The sequence below is a fragment of the Lepidochelys kempii genome, chromosome 1, assembly GCF_965140265.1.
Source record: "Lepidochelys kempii isolate rLepKem1 chromosome 1, rLepKem1.hap2, whole genome shotgun sequence".
Classification (NCBI taxonomy): domain Eukaryota; kingdom Metazoa; phylum Chordata; order Testudines; family Cheloniidae; genus Lepidochelys; species Lepidochelys kempii.
In genome coordinates, this window is record NC_133256.1 from 6250221 (window position 1) to 6268512 (window position 18292).

The 18292-nt window shown below is 61.0% G+C and overlaps 2 protein-coding genes across 10 annotated transcripts in view; one reads left to right on the plus strand and one right to left on the minus strand.

The window, feature by feature from the left end:
- LOC140907329 (sodium-dependent proline transporter-like) overlaps positions 1-8920 on the plus strand; it is a 47099-nt gene extending 38179 nt beyond the window's left edge. For all 3 annotated transcript variants that reach the window (XM_073333010.1, XM_073333020.1, XM_073333030.1), the window contains 9 exons: positions 1278-1412; positions 1693-1796; positions 2198-2322; positions 4137-4249; positions 4882-5016; positions 5427-5526; positions 5993-6111; positions 6870-7043; positions 7604-8920. In XM_073333010.1, the coding sequence (XP_073189111.1) occupies positions 1278-1412; positions 1693-1796; positions 2198-2322; positions 4137-4249; positions 4882-5016; positions 5427-5526; positions 5993-6111; positions 6870-7043; positions 7604-7741 (1143 nt within the window). In that variant the 3' untranslated portion in view covers positions 7742-8920. The remainder of the gene's footprint in view (positions 1-1277; positions 1413-1692; positions 1797-2197; positions 2323-4136; positions 4250-4881; positions 5017-5426; positions 5527-5992; positions 6112-6869; positions 7044-7603) is intronic.
- Positions 8921-10593: 1673 nt separating this feature from the next.
- The window catches only part of STIM1 (stromal interaction molecule 1), a 200743-nt gene continuing 193044 nt past the window's right edge, over positions 10594-18292 (minus strand). For 5 of the 7 annotated variants that reach the window (XM_073333067.1, XM_073333046.1, XM_073333056.1 and 2 more), the window contains one exon: positions 10594-13316. In XM_073333067.1, the coding sequence (XP_073189168.1) occupies positions 12767-13316 (550 nt within the window). In that variant the 3' untranslated portion in view covers positions 10594-12766. Of the gene's footprint in view, positions 13317-16340; positions 16360-18292 lie in introns of all 7 variants that reach the window. The other 2 variants (XM_073333100.1, XM_073333085.1) reach the window with 1 other exon arrangement.

Below are 18292 nucleotides of genomic sequence, written 5' to 3' on the forward strand. Positions count from 1 at the left end.
GGCCCCATCCAGGCTCCCCGCTGGCTCTCGGGAGGCTGCACCAGGCTGAATCCGGCTGGGTTCGTCCTGCAGTTGGTTCTGCCCCACGGTGTTGCCAGAGTGATGCCGTATTATTAGGGTCCCGGACCGTGAAGAAGTAAGGGTGGCAAGCCCCCTGCAATAACTTTGCAACCCCCCAGCACCCACCAAAACCCCCTTTTGGGTCAGGAGCCCCACAGATACACCACCGTGAGATTTCAGATTTAAATAGCTGAAATAATGAAATTTACTATTTTTAAAATCCTATGACGGTGAATCCTATGACTATGTCTTACCCTCCATCCTAGGCCTGGGCCCCCCCCATTGACATCCGCACTGCAGGGTGTGGGTGTCTCCTTGGTGCTGGCGGGTGCAGCGCATCAGGGATGGTGTGTGTGGGGGGGTGAGCAGCCAGTGGTGCTGTCAGCACCATGGGGGGCTGATGGATGCAGCGTGCCAGGGGTGGGGGGGGGTGTAAGCAGCCGGGGGTGTGGCCGTGCAGGGATGGAGGGGGGATTTGATAGCTGCTTTCAACTACCTGAGAGGTGGTTCCAGAGAGGATGGTTCTAGACTGTTCTCAATGGTAGCAGATGACAGAACGAGGAGTAATGGTCTCAAGTTGCAGTGGGGGAGGTTTAGGTTGGATACTAGGAAAAACTTTTTCACTAGGAGGGTGGTGAAACACTGGAATGCGTTACCTAGGGAGGTGGTGGAATCTCCTTCCTTAGAGGTTTTTAAGGTCAGGCTTGACAAAGCCCTGGCTGGGATGATTTAACTGGGGATTGGTCCTGCTTTGAGCAGGGGGCTGGACTAGATGACCTTCTGGGGTCCCTTCCAGCCCTGATATTCTATGAGACTATGATTCTACAGCCGGGGGTGTGGCCCTGCAGGGATGGAGGGGGGTGTAAGCAGCTGGGGGTGGGGCCCTGCAGGGATGGGGGTATATAAGCAGCCGGGGGTGTGCCGTGCAGGGATGGGGGGGTATATAAGCAGCCGGGGGTGTGCTGTGCAGGGATGGGGGTATATAAGCAGCCGGGGGTGTGCCGTGCAGGGATGGGGGCGGGTATATAAGCAGCCGGGGGTGTGCCGTGCAGGGATGGGGGCGGGTATATAAGCAGCCGGGGGTGTGCCGTGCAGGGATGGGGGGGTATATAAGCAGCCGGGGGTGTGCCGTGCAGGGATGGGGGTATATAAGCAGCCGGGGGTGTGCCGTGCAGGGATGGGGGGGGTATATAAGCAGCCGGAGGTGTGCCCTGCAGGTGGTGTATTTCACAGCGACGTTCCCGTACCTGGTCCTCATTGTGCTCATCATCCGAGGAGCCACGCTGGAGGGATCCATCGAGGGCGTCCGCTTCTACCTCTCCTCAGACTGGAGCAGGCTACAGAGCGCTCAGGTACCCCGCCCCCCACCGCCTGGGGCCCCTTGGACTCCCCATGTCCCCCCTCGGGGCGTCTGCTGCTGGTTCTGCGGGTGGGGTCGTCCTGGGGCTGGCTGGAGGGGGTGAGCGCAGAGCCACCAGGTGCTTGGCAATGGGCCTTGAGCCGATGGCTGCAGCTCAGTCAGAGCGTGTGTGGGGGGCTTGGCGGGCGCGGGGTCGGCGGGACGCGGCGGCCTGCGAGGAGCATGTTGGGGGCGGGGAAGGAGCCGGCTCCCAACCAGCTTCTCTCCCCTAGGTGTGGAACGACGCTGCCTCGCAGATCTTCTACTCGCTGGGCATTGGCTTCGGGGGGCTGCTCTCCATGGCCTCCTACAACAAGTTCGACAACAACGTGATCAGGTGAGCGGGTGGGCCAGGGAGCGCTCTGGGCCAGGCCGGGCGGGGCTGGGGCAGCCCGGTCCCGAGTGACCCTGCACACGTGCTGTGGGGGGGTCCTTGCTGCCATGGTGAGTCCCGAGCCACCTGGGTCTCTACTCTTGTCCCAGAGCTAGAGCTGGAGACCTTCTGCTCCCGAATGCCAGGTCCTGCCAGCGGGCTACCACCACTGGGGCGGGGAACTGGGTCGCAGCTCCTTGGCTCTGCCACCCCCTCCGCTCCATGGGAGCTGCTTGATGGTGTGAACGCCTCATCCCAAAGGCTTGACGGTCTCTGTGCCAGAGATCCTGGGCCCGGGGGGGCAGCCCCGGCTCCCGCCAGCTCCTCGTACAACTCCTCCCCCTCCCCCGCTCTGCTGCCCACAGGGACACCCTGGTTATCGCCATCGGGAACTGCTGCACCAGCTTCTTCGCTGGATTCGCCATCTTCTCCGTCCTGGGCCACATGGCGTGGAGGAAGAGAGTGCCGGTGGGGGAGGTGGCTGACTCAGGTATGGGCGGGGCCGGCTGGCCGTCCTGCCTGGATGAAACCATCCCCACTCAGCGCCTGCCTCCACCCTGCCCCGCCCCAGCCCAACTCCGTGCCTGCCCCAGTGATGCTGAGGGGTGGGGGGAGGTTCTTGCTGCCAATTCCTCTCCAGATCAGGCCAGCTGGGCCTCCAGCAGGAGCTGCTCTCACTCTGTCCCCTTGAGGATCAGGCGGCTCCTTGCTGGGCACCTTGCCCTGGATTTAGGAGCTTCGCTTTGGGCAGATGGGTTTAAAACTTGGCCTTTAACGGGGGCTCTGGGGATGATTCAGGCCCATCCCTGTGAGCGATGCAGCCCGTCCTCAGGGCATCCCGGCCGGGCACAGTTGGAGTGTCAAATTCGTGTCCCGTCCCCCCCCAACGCTTCTCAAATGTGCCCCGGCCCCGGCTCACGTTCCCTTCAGGGGCCACCGCTGGTACCGCCGTTGCTCTGGTGTTACCTGCACACATTAGGGCACCCCACCTTTTCCCAGCCCGTCGGGCTCCAGGCGTAACCCAGTGAATTTAGGCACCCCCACCTTTTCCCAATTCGTAGGGCTCCAGGCAAAAAGCACCTACCCGTTCCCAATCCGTAGGGCGCCGGGGGTAACTAACCCAGTCAGTGTAAGTACCCACACCTGTTCCCAATCCGTAGGGCGCCGGGGGTAACTAACCCGGTCAATGTAAGTACCCACACCCGTTCCCAATCCGTAGGGCGCCGGGGGTAACTAACCCGGTCAGTGTAAGTACCCACACCCGTTCCCAATCCGTAGGGCGCCGGGGGTGACTAACCCGGTCAGTGTAAGTACCCACACCCGTTCCCAATCCGTAGGGTGCCGGGGTTGACCAACCCGGTCAGTGTAAGTACCCACACCCGTTCCCAATCCGTAGGGCGCCGGGGGGTGACTAACCCGGTCAGTGTAAGTACCCACACCCGTTCCCAATCCGTAGGGTGCCGGGGGTGACTAACCCGGTCAGTGTAAGTACCCACACCCGTTCCCAATCCGTAGGGCGCATACTACTTCTGCAGATGTGCAGGACCTTTTACCAGTGAAAGAGCCTTACACAGTCATATCCTACATAACCTCTATTTATTAACAATCCCCCCAAACAGATGGCACACGCTACACACTCACAGTGCTCACCACTCCCAATAAGACAGATGAACTTTTCTGGATGGCCAGTCAGGATCAGGTCCATCTGGGGGACTCCAGTTTCTGCTCGGGGTCATTGGCAGGGTGTTGAGGTCTGGCCGCTCTGATCTTTGGGGCCATGTCCTGGAGTTGGCTCCCAAAGAACTTCCTTTTGGACCCCAGTTTATACAGTGAAATTTGAGTCCTATTTAGCTCTACCTTAAGCAATCGTTACACTAAAATTTTACTAACCAATCCTAACACAGTGTAACAAAATTCTCTAACCAATCCTACCCCACCACCTTCATTAATTTACACCTAGCAAAATTAATTATGCACCAGACAGAAACAATGAACGAACCAGACAGATAAACAATAGGGAACTGGGGACCGTAATGACAAAACAACAGAAGCGAGGATTTCACACCCCAGCTATTGAGAAGTGAGTTCCTGCCAGACAGGATGCTATCAAACTACATTTTCTTTAACCATCTTAAGATCGGTTTCTTTATCTGGTGATAGCAGACGAAGGCTTTCGGTCTTACAATATGGCTGCAGACAAAGGCCTTATCCTGATACCAGGGTGGACACACGGTGGCCAGGAGTGAACCATGCTGGGCGGGGCTGCTGAGGGAGGCTGTTCTCCATTTCTCCTCCTCCCGCCAGGTCCTGGACTTGCCTTCGTGGCCTACCCAGAAGCCCTTGCTCTGCTGCCTGGCTCTGCCTTCTGGTCGGTCCTGTTCTTCCTGATGATGTTCACGCTGGGAGTGGACACCCTGGTGGGTCTAACCTCCTCGCTTGCACGCCGCTGGCCTCTCTGGCCCCCGCCTCCCTGTAGCGCAGACGTGTCGCCCTCCTGGCCGTGGGTCTGGGACGCGCCGGCCCCTAGGAACGCAGAGAAGCTTCTGCAGCCCCCTGTCGGCTCCAACTGCCTCTTGGACGCCTGGGCTAGCAGCTTTCCCCGCTCACCCCGGCATCCGCAAATCCTGCTGGGCCAGGGGGTCGTTCGCTGGCAGAGCTGGGTTTGTGGGGGGCGGTGTCAGCACCTTCCCCCAGGACACATTGTCATGTCCTTTATGGGGGGGCAGGGGGTGGCCCTTGGAGGGGTGGGGCAGGAGCATGCTGTGGGGCAGGGGTGTGGGGTGCTCCTTGGAAGGGTGGGGCAAGGGGTGCTCCTTGGAGGGATGGGGCGGGGGGGGGCTCCTTGCCACCTTGAGTAGGACGGGCAGTCAGTAGTGAACTTTGCTGGCTCTTTCTGGACTCTGCCCCACGTGATGTGTGGGGTGCTCCCCTGCGGCCCGGGGCCTGGAGACGCTCCCTGTGCACCCATTTGGCAGGGTGCCGGGGCACAGAGCGCACGTCCCGAGACGGGCAGGAGCCCGGGGTGCCCTGACGCCCGTCTCTCCCCCAGTTCGGGAACATGGAGGGCATCACCACGGCCGTGCTGGACGAGTTCCCGGCCCTGCGCGAGTGGAGACGGAAAACCCTCTTCCTGGGCGCACTGTGCTTCACCTTCTACCTGCTGGGCCTGCTGCTCATCACCGAGGTAGGGCAGAGCTCAGCCCCCGGCCTGTCCTGTGCAGGGCCATGGCCCCACAGGGAGCCGGCTGTCGGGGCCGAATTGCCACCAGCCCACAGATGCCGTCGGCCTCGGGGCAGGAGCTGACGACTGCTTGCTTGGCACGGGGACGGCGCCTTCCCCACCGGATGGGTTATATCCCGCCCCCCCATGCCCCGGGGGTGCTCACCCTGTTCTGCCCCGGCCGATGCTGGCCGCCCGCGGGCTGGAGACGGGTGCCGGGCCTGTGGCTCAGCTGGCCACGTGCTGAGCAAGCAAAGCGCCCGCGGCGGGTCCGTGGGGGCAGAGGCTGCCCCTCTGGCATGGCAGGCGCTGGGCGCCTCTCCCTGCCTGCGCCCGGCCAGGAGGTCACGTGCCCGCTGCACTGTCGCTTGCAGGGCGGCATTTACTGGTTCACCCTCATCGACGCCTACAGCACCAGCTTCGGTCTCATCATCATCACCCTCTTCATGTGCGTCGGCATTGCCTTCTTCTACGGTGAGTGTCCCCAGCCCGGGGCTCGGCGCTTCCCAGAGCATTGGACTAACCTCCCTCCCGCACCGCGGAAATGCAGCCACCTCTGGGGCGCGACGTGGCAGCTGCTTCACAGCACCCAGCAACACCGCTCCACCTTGCGCACGCGTCAGCAGGGTGCTTGGTGCTGTATAGGATGCCGAGGGAGCCCCAGGCCCTGGCTATCTCCACCCTGGAGGGCAGTACGTTTCCAGGCGAGGGTCAGGCTCCCCCGCTACCTCCTGAGCGCCCGAGCGCCCACTCTGCAGCCCCTGGGGGTTGCTGGGCGGTCTGCCGTCCATCCCCTGCCCTGGTGTACCCCTGCGTAGCCGGGGAGCTTGCCCAGTGCCGGGGCTGGCTGAGTGGTGGGGATGCCCCCCAGGCCTGGTGCAGGGGATGACCACGGCCCCGGAAGTTCTCCTCTTTAAACTCCCGTTTGTGCCCCTCTCAGGAGTGAACCAGTTCTGCCGGGACATCGTGGACATGATCTGCCGGTGCCCGCCCTGGTGCGGCAAGCTGGTGCTCTACTTCAAGGCATGCTGGGTGTTCATCACGCCGTGCCTGCTGCTGGTAGGTACCGGCCCTGCCCGAGAGGTGCCCGAGCCACCCGCGACGGGCAGCGCCTGTATGGCCAGGCCCCGGCCAACTATGGCGCTGAAGAGCTGAGCTGCTCGGGGGCCTTCCTGACCCGGCAGCCCGCTGGGGGCCGTGCAGGCTCCTTGTGTCCCAGCCTGTACCACGCCCTTGGCATCCCCGGGCAATGCCAGTCTCGACGGTGCTGCACCACTGCCCCCTAGTGGCTGCAGCCTGCACAGCACAAACCCTGCTCGCTCTGGGGTTCCTGGGGCTAATTTGCCGGGTGAGTGGGGCCATTCCCTGCCTTTAGGCCGTTTCCATCCTGCTCTGATCAAGAAGCTGAGGGTAGAGACAAAAGAAACCCCCCGCCCCCCAGGTATTTCACCTGGTGAGTTTCATTTGGAGCTGTGGCTCGTTTGGCCCCGGGCTATTGGTAGCCAAGTGGCCTGCACTCCGCCCCGGCACCGGGCCTGGCATCACAGTGTCTCCAGGAGGCTCCCCAGCTCGGACCCTCCACTGCTGGTGACTGCACCACCCTTTGGGCCGGGGAGAGTCCCAGCCGCTGCATCGTGGGGGCTCACGCTATGAAACCCACACAGACGAGACCAAGCTCTGGCAGCCCTTGTGACCCCCATCCCCATGGGCACCTCCTGGGGTGGGGGCGGGCAGGCCCCTTGCTGCAAGAGGTGGGTCCGGCTGGCGGGGGAAGGGCTGGGGGTGTCTGACCGCGCTGCTTGGATCTGCCCTTCCAGTTCATCCTCTTCTACATCTTCCTGGAGATGTACAACACGTCCCTGCACTACGGCGCCTACACCTACCCCGGCTGGGGCAAGGCCCTGGGCGTGTGCATGGGCACCGTGACCTGCATCCAGATCCCGCTCTGGGCGCTCGTGGCCGTCTGCAGGGAGTCGGGGACGCTGACGGACGTGAGTGCGGGGCCGGGCGGGCTGGGGCACGCCGAGCCGCCCTCTCTGCCGCCTCCCCAGCACCCAGTGGCTGGGGGAGGGACCCAAGGGGTGGGGAGGGCGTGGCTGGAAGGAGCTGGGAGCTCCCGGTTGTGGGGAGTCACCCTGCAGCGTGGGGCATGCTGGGGTCAGGGCTGAGGCTGGGATCTGGACACCTGCCCCCTCTCACCACCTGGGGCCCCTGGTCTGGAGCCCTGCTGGGCCCCGGTTTCTCCTTTCTGGGCAGGGCTCAGGCTCCCGACCACAGCCCCGTGGCCTGGCCCTGCGGCCATCAGGCAAATGCTGGAGTCGTGCCCCAGTGGTAGTGTGCCTCAGCCCCCCGCCCGCGAGTCCTTGGGCCCTGCCCCCCGCCCCGAGGGCTGGGCCTGGCTCACCCCCCGCCCCACCGAGTCCTTGGGCCTTCCTCCCCCGCCCCGAGGGCTGGGCCTGGCGCCTGACTCAACCCCTGCCCCCTTGGGCCTCACTCCCCCCCGCAAGGCTGGTCTTGGTGCCTGGCTCACCCCCACCCCACCTCCTTGCAGCGGTTCCGGAAAGCCATCCACCCCCTGAACTCCTGGCGCACAGCGACCACCCACGCCGAGGTCATCGACGTCCCCTTCACCATCAACCTGGTGGACAGCGACTTCGCCAGCCCGCCCCAGGGGAGCAGCGAGGCCTGAGCCGCAGAACTGGGGCTCCAGGCCTGGCTCAGCCGCGAACAGGTGGCTGCCGGTGGCCGCCCCCTCCGGGCTGGGCAGCTGCTCTTGGCTCCGTCGGGGCAGCCCTGGGCCGGCGCTCACGGGACGCGCTGGAGGCTGCAGATGGCACCTCGCCTGCAGGAGACGATGCGGGGCTGGAACCTGCTGCTCTCCAGCCGCGCCGGGGCCCTCAGGCCTCTGCTCAGGACTGCGGCCGGCCAGCCTCCGGGCGCTTTGCAAGAGGGGCCCTGCCTCTGAGACCTTCTTAAAACTCTGCAGGAAAAGGATTGTACTCAAGAGCATCAATTGCACATGCCCCCCGGCATGGATGCCTGCCCCCCGGGCATGGACAGACAGGTGGGTGCCCTGGGGCAGGGACAGAGAGGTGCACGCTCCTTGCCCAGCTGCACCCCTCTGCTGGAAGTGATTACCCATCGCTGTAGCGAAGCTGGGGTGCTGCTATCCTGGAGGACCCCCCCCAAGCATTATCGTCTGTGCAGGGGGCTGGCCAGGCCCCCAAGGGCTGGGCCTGGGGCGGAGAGCTGGGGTGTGGGACTCCCCTAGTTCTGCGGCTGCCAATCCCATGAGGTCTAGTCCCTAGGTTCCCTCCTCTGGCTTGGATCTTGCCTCCTGCCAGCAGCCCACGTGTGGGGTTCTGCCCCTGGCCCCTCGGGCCAGGCTATGGATGGGCATGGAGTCCGTGTGGCTGCAGGGAACGTGCCTGATGGGCGGCTGCCGGGAGTCAGCACTGGCCTTCCTACCCCTGACCCTGCTCTGGGTGGCAGCCGGCCAGCTGCTTGGTTGGCCAACCCATCCATGGCTCTAATCCGCTCCTGCCATGGTCTCAGCCTGGGCACCCCGGACCCCTAGCAGGCGGCGGCTGGCAGGGTCACAGCCCAAGCCTGCCCCGGGGCGAGGACTTGTGGCCAGGGGTATGGTGGCAACACCAGGTTCTTGGTGCACAGCTGGGCAGTACCTTGCCCTCACCTGCTCTGTGGGAACTGCCCAAGTGAGAGGGTGGCAGCTGCTGTGGGCAGGGCCGGGAGAGAAGCACTGATCTGGGGGAGGGAATCTCTCCACGTGCCGGCCCTCCCGAGGGGCTGGGTTTGAGGGGCCCCGGCTCTCAGGCCGATGGGATTTCGCTGCTGCCGAAATAAAGGCCCGGTGTTTCCCAGCCAAAGTGTGGAAAGTCTCTTCTGAGTGCTGCCCGGGCTCCGTGTGGGGCTGCTCCAGGCTGTGGGGTGACGGTCCAGCAGCCCTCGGTCTGCACGGCAGCATGAATTGACCCCGAGCCCGCCACCCCAACCAGGGCTTGGAGCCCACCTGCCCCAGCAGGAGGGGCCTGAGCTCTCCCCGCTGGTCATCGGCCAGTGCCAGCACTTCACCAAACTGGGCGCTTTCGGTTTAAAACGTCCCCGTGGCTGAGTGCTGACCCCTCGGGGGCAGGGCCGGCTGAGTGACACCCCCCTGCAGCTGCTGTATCCCCAGCCAAGCCACAGGGGCACACGGCTGGCCTGGAACAGCTGCGGCCTGTGCCAGCTGCCCTAAGGGTGCAGGGCGGGGGCTGAGCAGGACTGGCTGCCAGGCTCCTCGCTGCCCTGCGGGAGGATTTAGAGCTGCCTGGAAACACTGGCGGAAAACGCGGCTGGGCCCAGCACCATGTAACCAGGGCGGCGCTGGCGGGTTGGACGGGACGTTCCAGCCATGGGCGCACGGGCGGCTTTGGGTGAGTTTTATTCCCCCTCCCCCGGCTCTGATCATAGAATCATAGAATATCAGGGTTGGAAGAGACCTCAGGAGGTCATCTAGTCCAACCCCCTGCTCAAAGCAGGACCAATCCCCAATTTTTGCCCTGGATCCCTAAATGGCCCCCTCAAGGATTGAACTCACAACCCTGGGTTTAGCAGGCCAATGCTCAAACCACTGAGCTCTCCCTCCCTGCTGCTGGCAGGCAGTTCAGGGCTTTTCATGCCCCAGGGCAGCAGGGGAGAGGGATGCTTCCGTTCCTGCCTGCTGGGCTCTGGGTGCTGCGGGGCTGGTCCCCCCCTCCAGTTCCAGCTTGACACTGGCCTTATCCCTACAGCCAGGCGCTGGTTCCTGTACCAGGGCCGGCCGCAGCCTGTGCCCAGCCCGGCCCTCCCTGGTGCAGGCCCCGGCTCCCAGAGGAGAGTGCGAGGATCTTCTGGGGCAGGGGTAGAGAGAATCTGGGGGGGGCCACCAGCGGCTGCAGGGCCTCTTGCTGGAGTCACAGCACAGGCTGCCCGGGAGTGCTGGCATAAGGGGGGTGGGACCAGGGCCTCTGCAGAACCTGGGCGCAGCAGGAAAGTTGGCAGCATGTTCCGGGTTGGCTGGCTCATTAAGAGTCGCACCCCAATGAGTGACCCTGTGTGTGTGTGTTTGGGGGGGCAGGCAGAGCCCTGGCCCTGTGTGTGATTGCTGTAAGACACCCCCCCCAGTGTCACGGGGTACTAGAGACCACCCCATAGGCCCCTGCCTGCTACTTGGCACCCTGGGACCCCTCTGCCCATCATAGCTGTTCTGCCAGCTGCATTTCAGTCCCGGAGTAACCGCGTCAGCTCCTGTCAGGGCCCCGGCCGGCTTGACTCCGACCCTCTCCCCTTGGGACGGGGTGTGTATCTAGGCGAAGGGCTGCAGGACTCGTACCAGGCTGCAAACCAGCTAGTGCCCAGGGAGCGCAGCCCCCGTCACCAGGGAAGCGGTGATGCGTGTGTGAGCCTGGCAGACCCTGACCCTCTGCTGTTCAGCCTGGGGCTTGGCCTCTCGGTGCCCGTTCCTCGCGGCAGCCAGCCAAGAAGAGACCAGCAGCCCCTTGCTCAAAATCTCCTACATGCTTTATTGGATTGAAAACAGTTTTATGAAATGACAAATCAGACTTGGCAGATGCATCACAATCGCTGCTTTAGAAATGCCACCACCTTCTCCAGCAAGCATTGCCACAGGGCGCCTGGCCCAGCAGGGGTGCCCTGCCCACAGGCAGTGCCCAGAGCAGGGAGGACGCACCCGGGCCTGCTGGGGTTGGGCTGTAAGACGCTCAGGCCTGGGCTACGCACCTCTCCGGGGCCCTTCCTGCCCTGCTCTGGAACCGCTGCCGGGAGGGATTTGGGCGCTGCTGCAAGGCAAGGCCCCCAGGCTGCTCTCAGCGGGGGTCGGGAACCTTTTCCAAGACAGCTGGTCTGGTCTGAATCTGCTCCAGTGCCATCAAAGCTGCATGGAGCAGGACCAGCCCAAGGTGGCAGGGGAGGGTATGTGACCCAGTGCTACCTGGCACTAGCTGGCAGCCGCTGCCCGCCCAGCAGGACTAGGGGCTGGCTCCTCGCGCTGGGTCTCCCAGGTCAGATAGGTGGCCAGCAGCAGCCAGGAGGGCAGGCGAGTGAGGAATCGCAGGCACTTAATCAACATAGAGGATTTTTCACTTATCTCAAAGCAACAATGTAATCGTCTAACTACCGGCTCGAGAACACCTCGTCCGCCCGTCCTGGAGACGCGACAGACCGGCTACAAGCAAAGGCCCCAGCCAGCCCCTCTTCCTCCTCAGGGATCCTGCAGCCAGCCCTGCTTATCCCCCCAGGATTCCTCCACAATACGGCAGGCAAAACGCCAGGCCCTCACCCCGAGGCTCCTTGGTGGTTGCTCAAAGCCTGGGCGCTCCCCTGCTGGGATGAATGGGCGGGAACAGGGAGCCGTGCTGCAAAGGGGAACCCCCAAGGCCAATCGCTCCTCCCTGGGAACCAGACACGGCCCAGCATGCAGCAAAGCCGACTCCTCCACCTACCCGGAACCCGCCCGCCTTCCTGAGGGGAATTCTCATTCTCCAACGCTCTGGGTCCAAGCCCAGGGGAAGGGCCTGTGCTCTCGGCCCTGTTCTGAAGACAAGTCTTTGGCCCGACTCACCCGGGCAGCTCAATGGAGCACAAGGTGGTCGCCCAGCTGTACCCAAATGGCTTGCGGCCCTTTGGCCTGGTAGGAGCTGCTCTGGGGTTCACAGCATCTGCCTCCCCCACACCTGATTTCCTTTGCCCGGTGCCTGGCCCTGGCTGAAGGAAGCCCATCTCCAGCTCCTGCTACAGGGGCTGGGAAGGCTGAGACAGGGCAGGGCCTGCTGGGTGATCCTCACCAAGCAGGCCCCGCTTCAGAAACAACCCGGCAGGCTGCAGCCATCCCCTCAGCCAGCTAAAGAAACAAACACTGCCTAGAATAGACTTGGCCACGGTTCCTGAATGCAGAAACACTGGCCAGGCCCTTGCTCTCTCTCCACCCAAAGCCCTGAATCCGCTGGCAGGCACGTGCCTTCAGCTCTCCCCTGCCAAAAACGCATAAGCCCCATCCACTCTCCCTAGTCACCTCAGCCACGGGGCGTCTTTCCCCAAGTGCCCTACACTGCCCAAGGAGAGCGGCAAAAACACGGACGAGGCAGCTACCCCTCAGAGATCGCAGCGGATTCAACCCTGAGTAGCCAGGACTAGGCCCTGACCTCCCCGAGCCACTGCCCTGGCCCAGGCGAGAGGGAGGCCAAAGCCCTGGGGGTGCATAGATGCAAGCGGCGGGCCTGGCACAGAGGGAACCCTCCCCTGGTCAGGTTCTCAAGCTGAGCAGGAGCCACACGTGCAGGAGTCCCGAAGAAGCCAAAAGGGGAAAAAAATCAAAGCACATTAAACAAACCCTAACTGCCGTGTGGCCAAGCGGAGGCAGGACCGCTCGGAAGTCATGAGAAGCCATGCACTGCAAAGCAGGGGGCTACTGAATCGGAGGGAGGGAGAAGGGGCGGCTGGTTTACAAGTCAGGAAATAAATACGTTTAAATAGCTCCTTCCCCTGCAGATTTTACAAGACTTGCTTGGGAGGCGGGGAGGAGGGGGTGGGCAGTTGCAAGCACCCCACCCATGTGGCTCCTGGAAGGGGTGGGAAGGGTGCCTTCGCCCATGGCTCTGTGCCCCGCCCCTCCCTGCCCAAGGGACTGGGTTGGTGGCTGGCTTTCCTCCTCCTCCTCCTACTTCTTGGGCTTTTTGAAGATCTTTAGGGGGAACTTTTTCTTGCCCTGGCTGGAGTCAGTCTCCTCGCCCGTGGAGCCGCTGTCCTCTTCCCCGGCGTTCTTCTTGGCGGCCAGCTGCGGGATGCGGGTGTTCTTAGCGTTGCCGGGCCTGGAGTCAGAGATGGGGGAGGGCGTGTCGGGCTCGGTGGAGCTGGGGCTGTGTGAGCGGGAGGAATCGGAGTGGCTCTGCCTGCCCGCTGTCGGGTGGCTGATCTCCCCGAGGCTGGTGGACTTCTCCATACCATGGTTCAGCATCATCATCTTCTTCGCCACCACCGGGCTCTCGGCCAGCCGCTCCTGCAAAGCCCCCAGTGAGGAGGCCTCGCCATGCCTGCTGCCTCCGTTGGAGGTCGGGGCGCAGCCGGCAGGGTGGCCTGAAGTAGCCTCCTCTGCGGACCTGGTCAGCAGGGGGGGCCTGGCAGCCAGGAGCTTGGGAGCAGAGCCTGGGATGCGCTGATGGTCGCTCATGTACAGGAAGGAGGAATCGGAGTCGGAGCGAGTGAGGTCTCTGGGGGCGGGAGGAGAAGGAGAAGGTCACAACAGAGGCCCATGCCCGGAGGAGCCTCGCACACAGGCACATGCATGCACAATGGCTCAGCCCGGCTAACACAGTGGAACTCTCCCATGTGTTATTCTGCAGGGAGAAACTTGCAACAAGCCTCCAGGAGCAAACCAGTTCTGCTGCTCTGCTCCTGCCAGGCCCCGTCCTGCTCTCCCGCTGTGCTTCCCTTGCAGGGGTTGCTGCTAACAGGCCCAACGGAGCGAGAACTTGCCCCGCCCATGCAAGCTACCTGGCACATGGGGCAGAGCAACCCCCCAGGCAGAGCTGCTGTTGGCAGCTAGTGGGAACCAGGGCAGGTTCCCTTGGCTTCAGCTGTCTGTGCTCGGGGTGCGCCCTTGTGCCTGGAATCAGGGCAAAGCCTCGGTCGGATGAGGCCTAAGGCCAGGGAGAATCTCTGCTGTCAGACAATAGAGCGCAGGGGCCATGGGGGCGGCACAGAGGAAGTTGGGGCCCGCTCACAGGACCTGGTCCATTGGGTGGCAGCAAAGCTCTCAGCCCTGCACTTCCTGGGCTCAAAGACAACTGTAAGAGTTCAGCTTCACACCACCTAGCTCTTCACAAGGGCGTAACAACCCCCAGCGATAGCTGTACTAACAGGCGGTGTCAGACGACTCCTCCAGCCGGGTGAGCTCTGTCGGGGCTGAGGTCCCACCAACAGGGGCCTGGGCAGGGAGCTCCCCCCTCTCTGGTAACAGTACTTTAGCTTAAACCTTTCCTGTGACTTTACCCTCCAAACCCCACATCTCTCCCATGGCGCTGCCATGAACTGAGAGAAACGAGCAGGAAGAGTGGATCTCCCCGCACACGGAGTGAGTGCTCTGCCTCTCGGCCTGGGCCCCAGGGGTCATTGCATGGTCCTGATGCCCTGATACATGCGGCTGTGGCATCAGGTCTCATTTGAACAGAGCAGGGTTCCACTGCATTATCTCAGCCCGCATGTGTGCACACAGTCCCTCTCAGCTTGCAGTCTGCAGACTGATCGAAGACACAGCATTCGCCTGGCTGCCCCCCATCCCACCGCCGAGGCAGCCAGTGCAAACCGCTCATTGCAAGCATCACAACTAGGGGTGAGGCTTTCCCACGCAAAGCCATGCCTGAATGAATGCTCCTGATGCACAACCGACCCTGCCAGCCAGACTGCACAGTGGTTTGTGCCACCAGCCCCTTGCCAATTCTTGTGTTGGGAAGGGACTGGCCACTGGTGAGCCAGTCCTCAGGGTATCTTTGGTCTTTGCAGACCGGAGAGTGGGGAAAGAAGGCAGGGGGGCTGCAGAGCCACGGGTTTCCCTTTGCACCCTCAGCTCTGACCCGCTGTCAGGTTGCAGTGGGTCCACCCAACACTGCTGCAGCCAGCAGACTCCACAGCAACCCCTGCTGGCTCTAGGAAACCCTCTCTGCCGGACTCAGGGGACCCTGCGTAATGAGAGAGGTCAAGTGGCACATGCTCTTGTTTGATGAAACTGCTAGGGCTTCACCTGGAACTTCCTAGCCCTCCACAGCCTGCTCCCACAGGGTGAGATCTGTATGTGACAGCAGCCTTTAGTATGGGCCCCACCGGTCTTGACCCACCTCCCACGCCTTCAGAGCCAAGGACTACAACCATATGTCCCTTTGTAGGGGTTAGAGGTCGGGAGGAAGGGGAGAGGGATCCAGAGGGAAGAGGAAGAAGGAAGCAGGAAGAGTGCAGGGGAAGAAGAGAGGTTAGGCACTACCATCCTGCCCATCTGTCGCTCCTAAACCAGCCACTTGAAGCCAACACTGGCCAAGACTTTCGAAAACCGGTGCTTCCAGTTAAACTGCCCAGCCCTCCTTTTGGAACCAAATCGATGGTCTGGGTTTCCGAGAGCTGGGACGCCTAGCGGCTCTTCCTGGAGTCAGTGGTTGAGATTTACCCCTGTCACTTGGAGCACAGATTCAACTGGTTTTCATGGGACTTGAGTCAGAAACCCCCAGCCACTGACTCCTGTGGGAGCGGCCAGGTGCTCAGCCTTATGGAAAACCAGGTCACCTATTTGGGTGCCAAAATAAGGACTCAGGCGTTTAACTTTGGGCCCCTGTTTTTGCGAGTCTTGGCCACATCATTACAGTGGTTGACGGTTCTTTTAAACGCAGCCAAGCATGTTCACAGGCACCAAAGCCACGTGACTGACAGTGTGAGGCCAAGGGCACGAACGTATGATTTACAGATTGCTGCACGTTCTTTTCTACGCTCACCTACTTGTCCTAACTCACTAGCCCAGGTCTGCCCAGTGCTGGGGGTGGTTGGGGGAGGGGTACAGGAATGGGATGGGCATGAAATGGACAGAAGCAAACTCCTGGAGACAGCAGAATGTGGAAGAATGGAAGGGGAATAGCAGAACACGTGGGGGCTCCTTGCCTGCCCAGGTCTCGGCTGCCCATTGATTGCTTTTCTCTAAACGGGCTTCCGCTGTCCGTATCACACAGGACCTGGGATGAGGTACTGTCAAGCTTCCTCAGGATGGATTCAAGGCCATTCAGCCTGACCGCACTTGTTTTCCTTTCTTCCATTCCCTGCCTTTTCCAGCTGGGGCCCAGCTCCATCCAGGCAGCACAACATCAGTGTCACACCGCTTTGCTTACAGCAGAGCTGGGCCAGACCTACTGTTTGGTTACACAGCTGCCCTCAGCATCAAGCAGTCTGGGGCTGGGAAGAGGCCCCAACTCACTGGGGAGCGGGGAGCCCCATCATTAATTCCCACTCCCCCACCCCATCTAATGGCTCTGGCACCAAGTCTCTTGACAGCCCCTGCTCCCACCTTATAGACAAAGGGCACCCAGGTGGAAGACTCCATCTCCCGCCCCCTCCCCACCACACGAGAACCACTGGCACAGCTTAGGAGCAGGAGCTGGAAAGCAGAAACCTCTGTGCACAGAGCATCCGCCACCCCCATCCCTGAATGTTAGCATTCAAAGACACACACCAGCCTCCAGAATCAGAACAGCGCTGACCTTGTTTGCACCAGGTCCTCTGAAGCCAATTGCAAAAGAGAAGCGAAGAGTGAGGAGTTTGTGACAGCCAATCCAGCGGCCCGGCCTTTAGAGAAGGGGCTGTCAGTATTCGCAGGACATGGAGGAAGCAGATAGCTAAGCACGATGCAGTGCCCAGAGCTACTCACTCTCTTTCCTTAGGGGAAAGGAAGAGGCTGGCAGAGACACTTCCCTGGCAAAGGCTCGCCAGCAGCCATCTCCTGGGTGTTGCTGGGGCTAAAAGGAGCCATACATTATATCACAGAGTTTGGGGCAGTACCCGCCTCTGTCATGGGGACTCCTGGATTCTGTTCCCGACTCCAGCACTGACTCTCAGAGGGGGGTCTCTTTGCCTCAGTTTCCCCATGTCATGCTCATCTCTCTTGGGGATGTTGTGCGGCTCGACTGATGTCTAGACAGGGCTCCGAGCTCCTCAGACAAAAGGACTATGGAAGTGCAATAAAAAGGTGCAGTTTGACACACATGCAAATGAAACAAGAGGAAAATGAAGCCTGAGGGCCTAATTGCCTGGCTCTACTCCCGACTCAGACCCTTGCTTTGGACAGCGTACTGGAGGCTAGCCTTCCAGAAGACAGTCTCAATGGGGCAGGGATGGCCGTTGCTAAGTAAGTGCCCTTTTGCCAGCAGGTTTCCTCCAGGGGCACAGAGCAGAAACAAATCAGAAATCTCGCTCTTTCACTGAAAACGACACAGAGTCAGGGTCAGAAGCGACCACTGTGATATCCGCCAGGAAGCTGAGGATCAAGCCAAGCATTGTTCTGCCTCTGACTTACAGGTCTCCAGGCCTGGGCTTTTTGTAGGGCCAGCAAACACACACATCTGCCCAGAAGAGCAAACAGCTTCGGGAAAAACATGCCACTTCTCGTGACAAACTGCCCTTCAAGCTGACGTCAAGACTCCTAGCGTAACCCTGTTTCCAAGGACTGGACACTCGGCTGTAAGAACTTATTCAGGGCTGTACCTTGCCATGGAAGGTGGTTCCAGACCTTTACCTGTCAAACAGGACGGGCCCAACTGGACTGAAATTTGGCAAGCAATTCACCTAAATTATATTCAAACGGCTCTTTGCTCCCCTTCCACAAACAATACATGAGCCAAGATGGGGCTGTTCAATAACCCCGTATGGAACACGGGCAGGGCCACTTTCCGGCATGAATTTTCATAAGGCTTGTTGCTCCAGAATGCACACGTCTAAACTGCACGATTAGCTCATGCTTTACAAGTGCTGTGATTTGCGGCCCATGCCTCAGAGGTTGCTCTGGGCCACCAGGAACATACTGAATTAACAGCACTCGTCTTGGAGAGATCTGCTTTGAGACACACAGGTGGAGCGTGAGAGCCAGCTAGCTAAAGCCCAGACTGTGGAAGGTTCTGGACAAGTTGATTATATCCTGGGGAGTATGTACACCTAGGGAGACCACTACTAATGCAGTCCGCTATGCTTTGCGCTTCTCTAGCATCTCCTCCAATCTCCAACCATTTGCCACCCGCTCATTATTTAACACTGCCACTGAGCTAGGAGAGAACTCCCAGTTTTACAGATGAGGAAACTGAGTCCAGAGAAGTGATGCCACCCGAAGAGTCAGAAATTGGAAGAGAACCCAGGACACCTGAACCCAGAACCCTAGTCCCGGGCCCTAAGCACTCGACCATACTCCTTCCATAACTGTGTGTTTAACAGCAAGAGCTCAGCTTCTGTCCTGAACTAGGGCCTGCTGGAAGTTATTCTAACAGTGGTAGATTCTCTGCCTGCTATCTTCAATTCAAAAGGTGCTCTCAAGACATGTCCATTTAATAAGCTGAGAGGCTTTTCCTGTTTGTTTTCAATCATTGTGTGTGAATTTAATTGTGGAGGAAGGTGCCCTGAGCAGCACAAAAAATGGAACCCTCTACTTCAGCCATGGGGCAGCTAG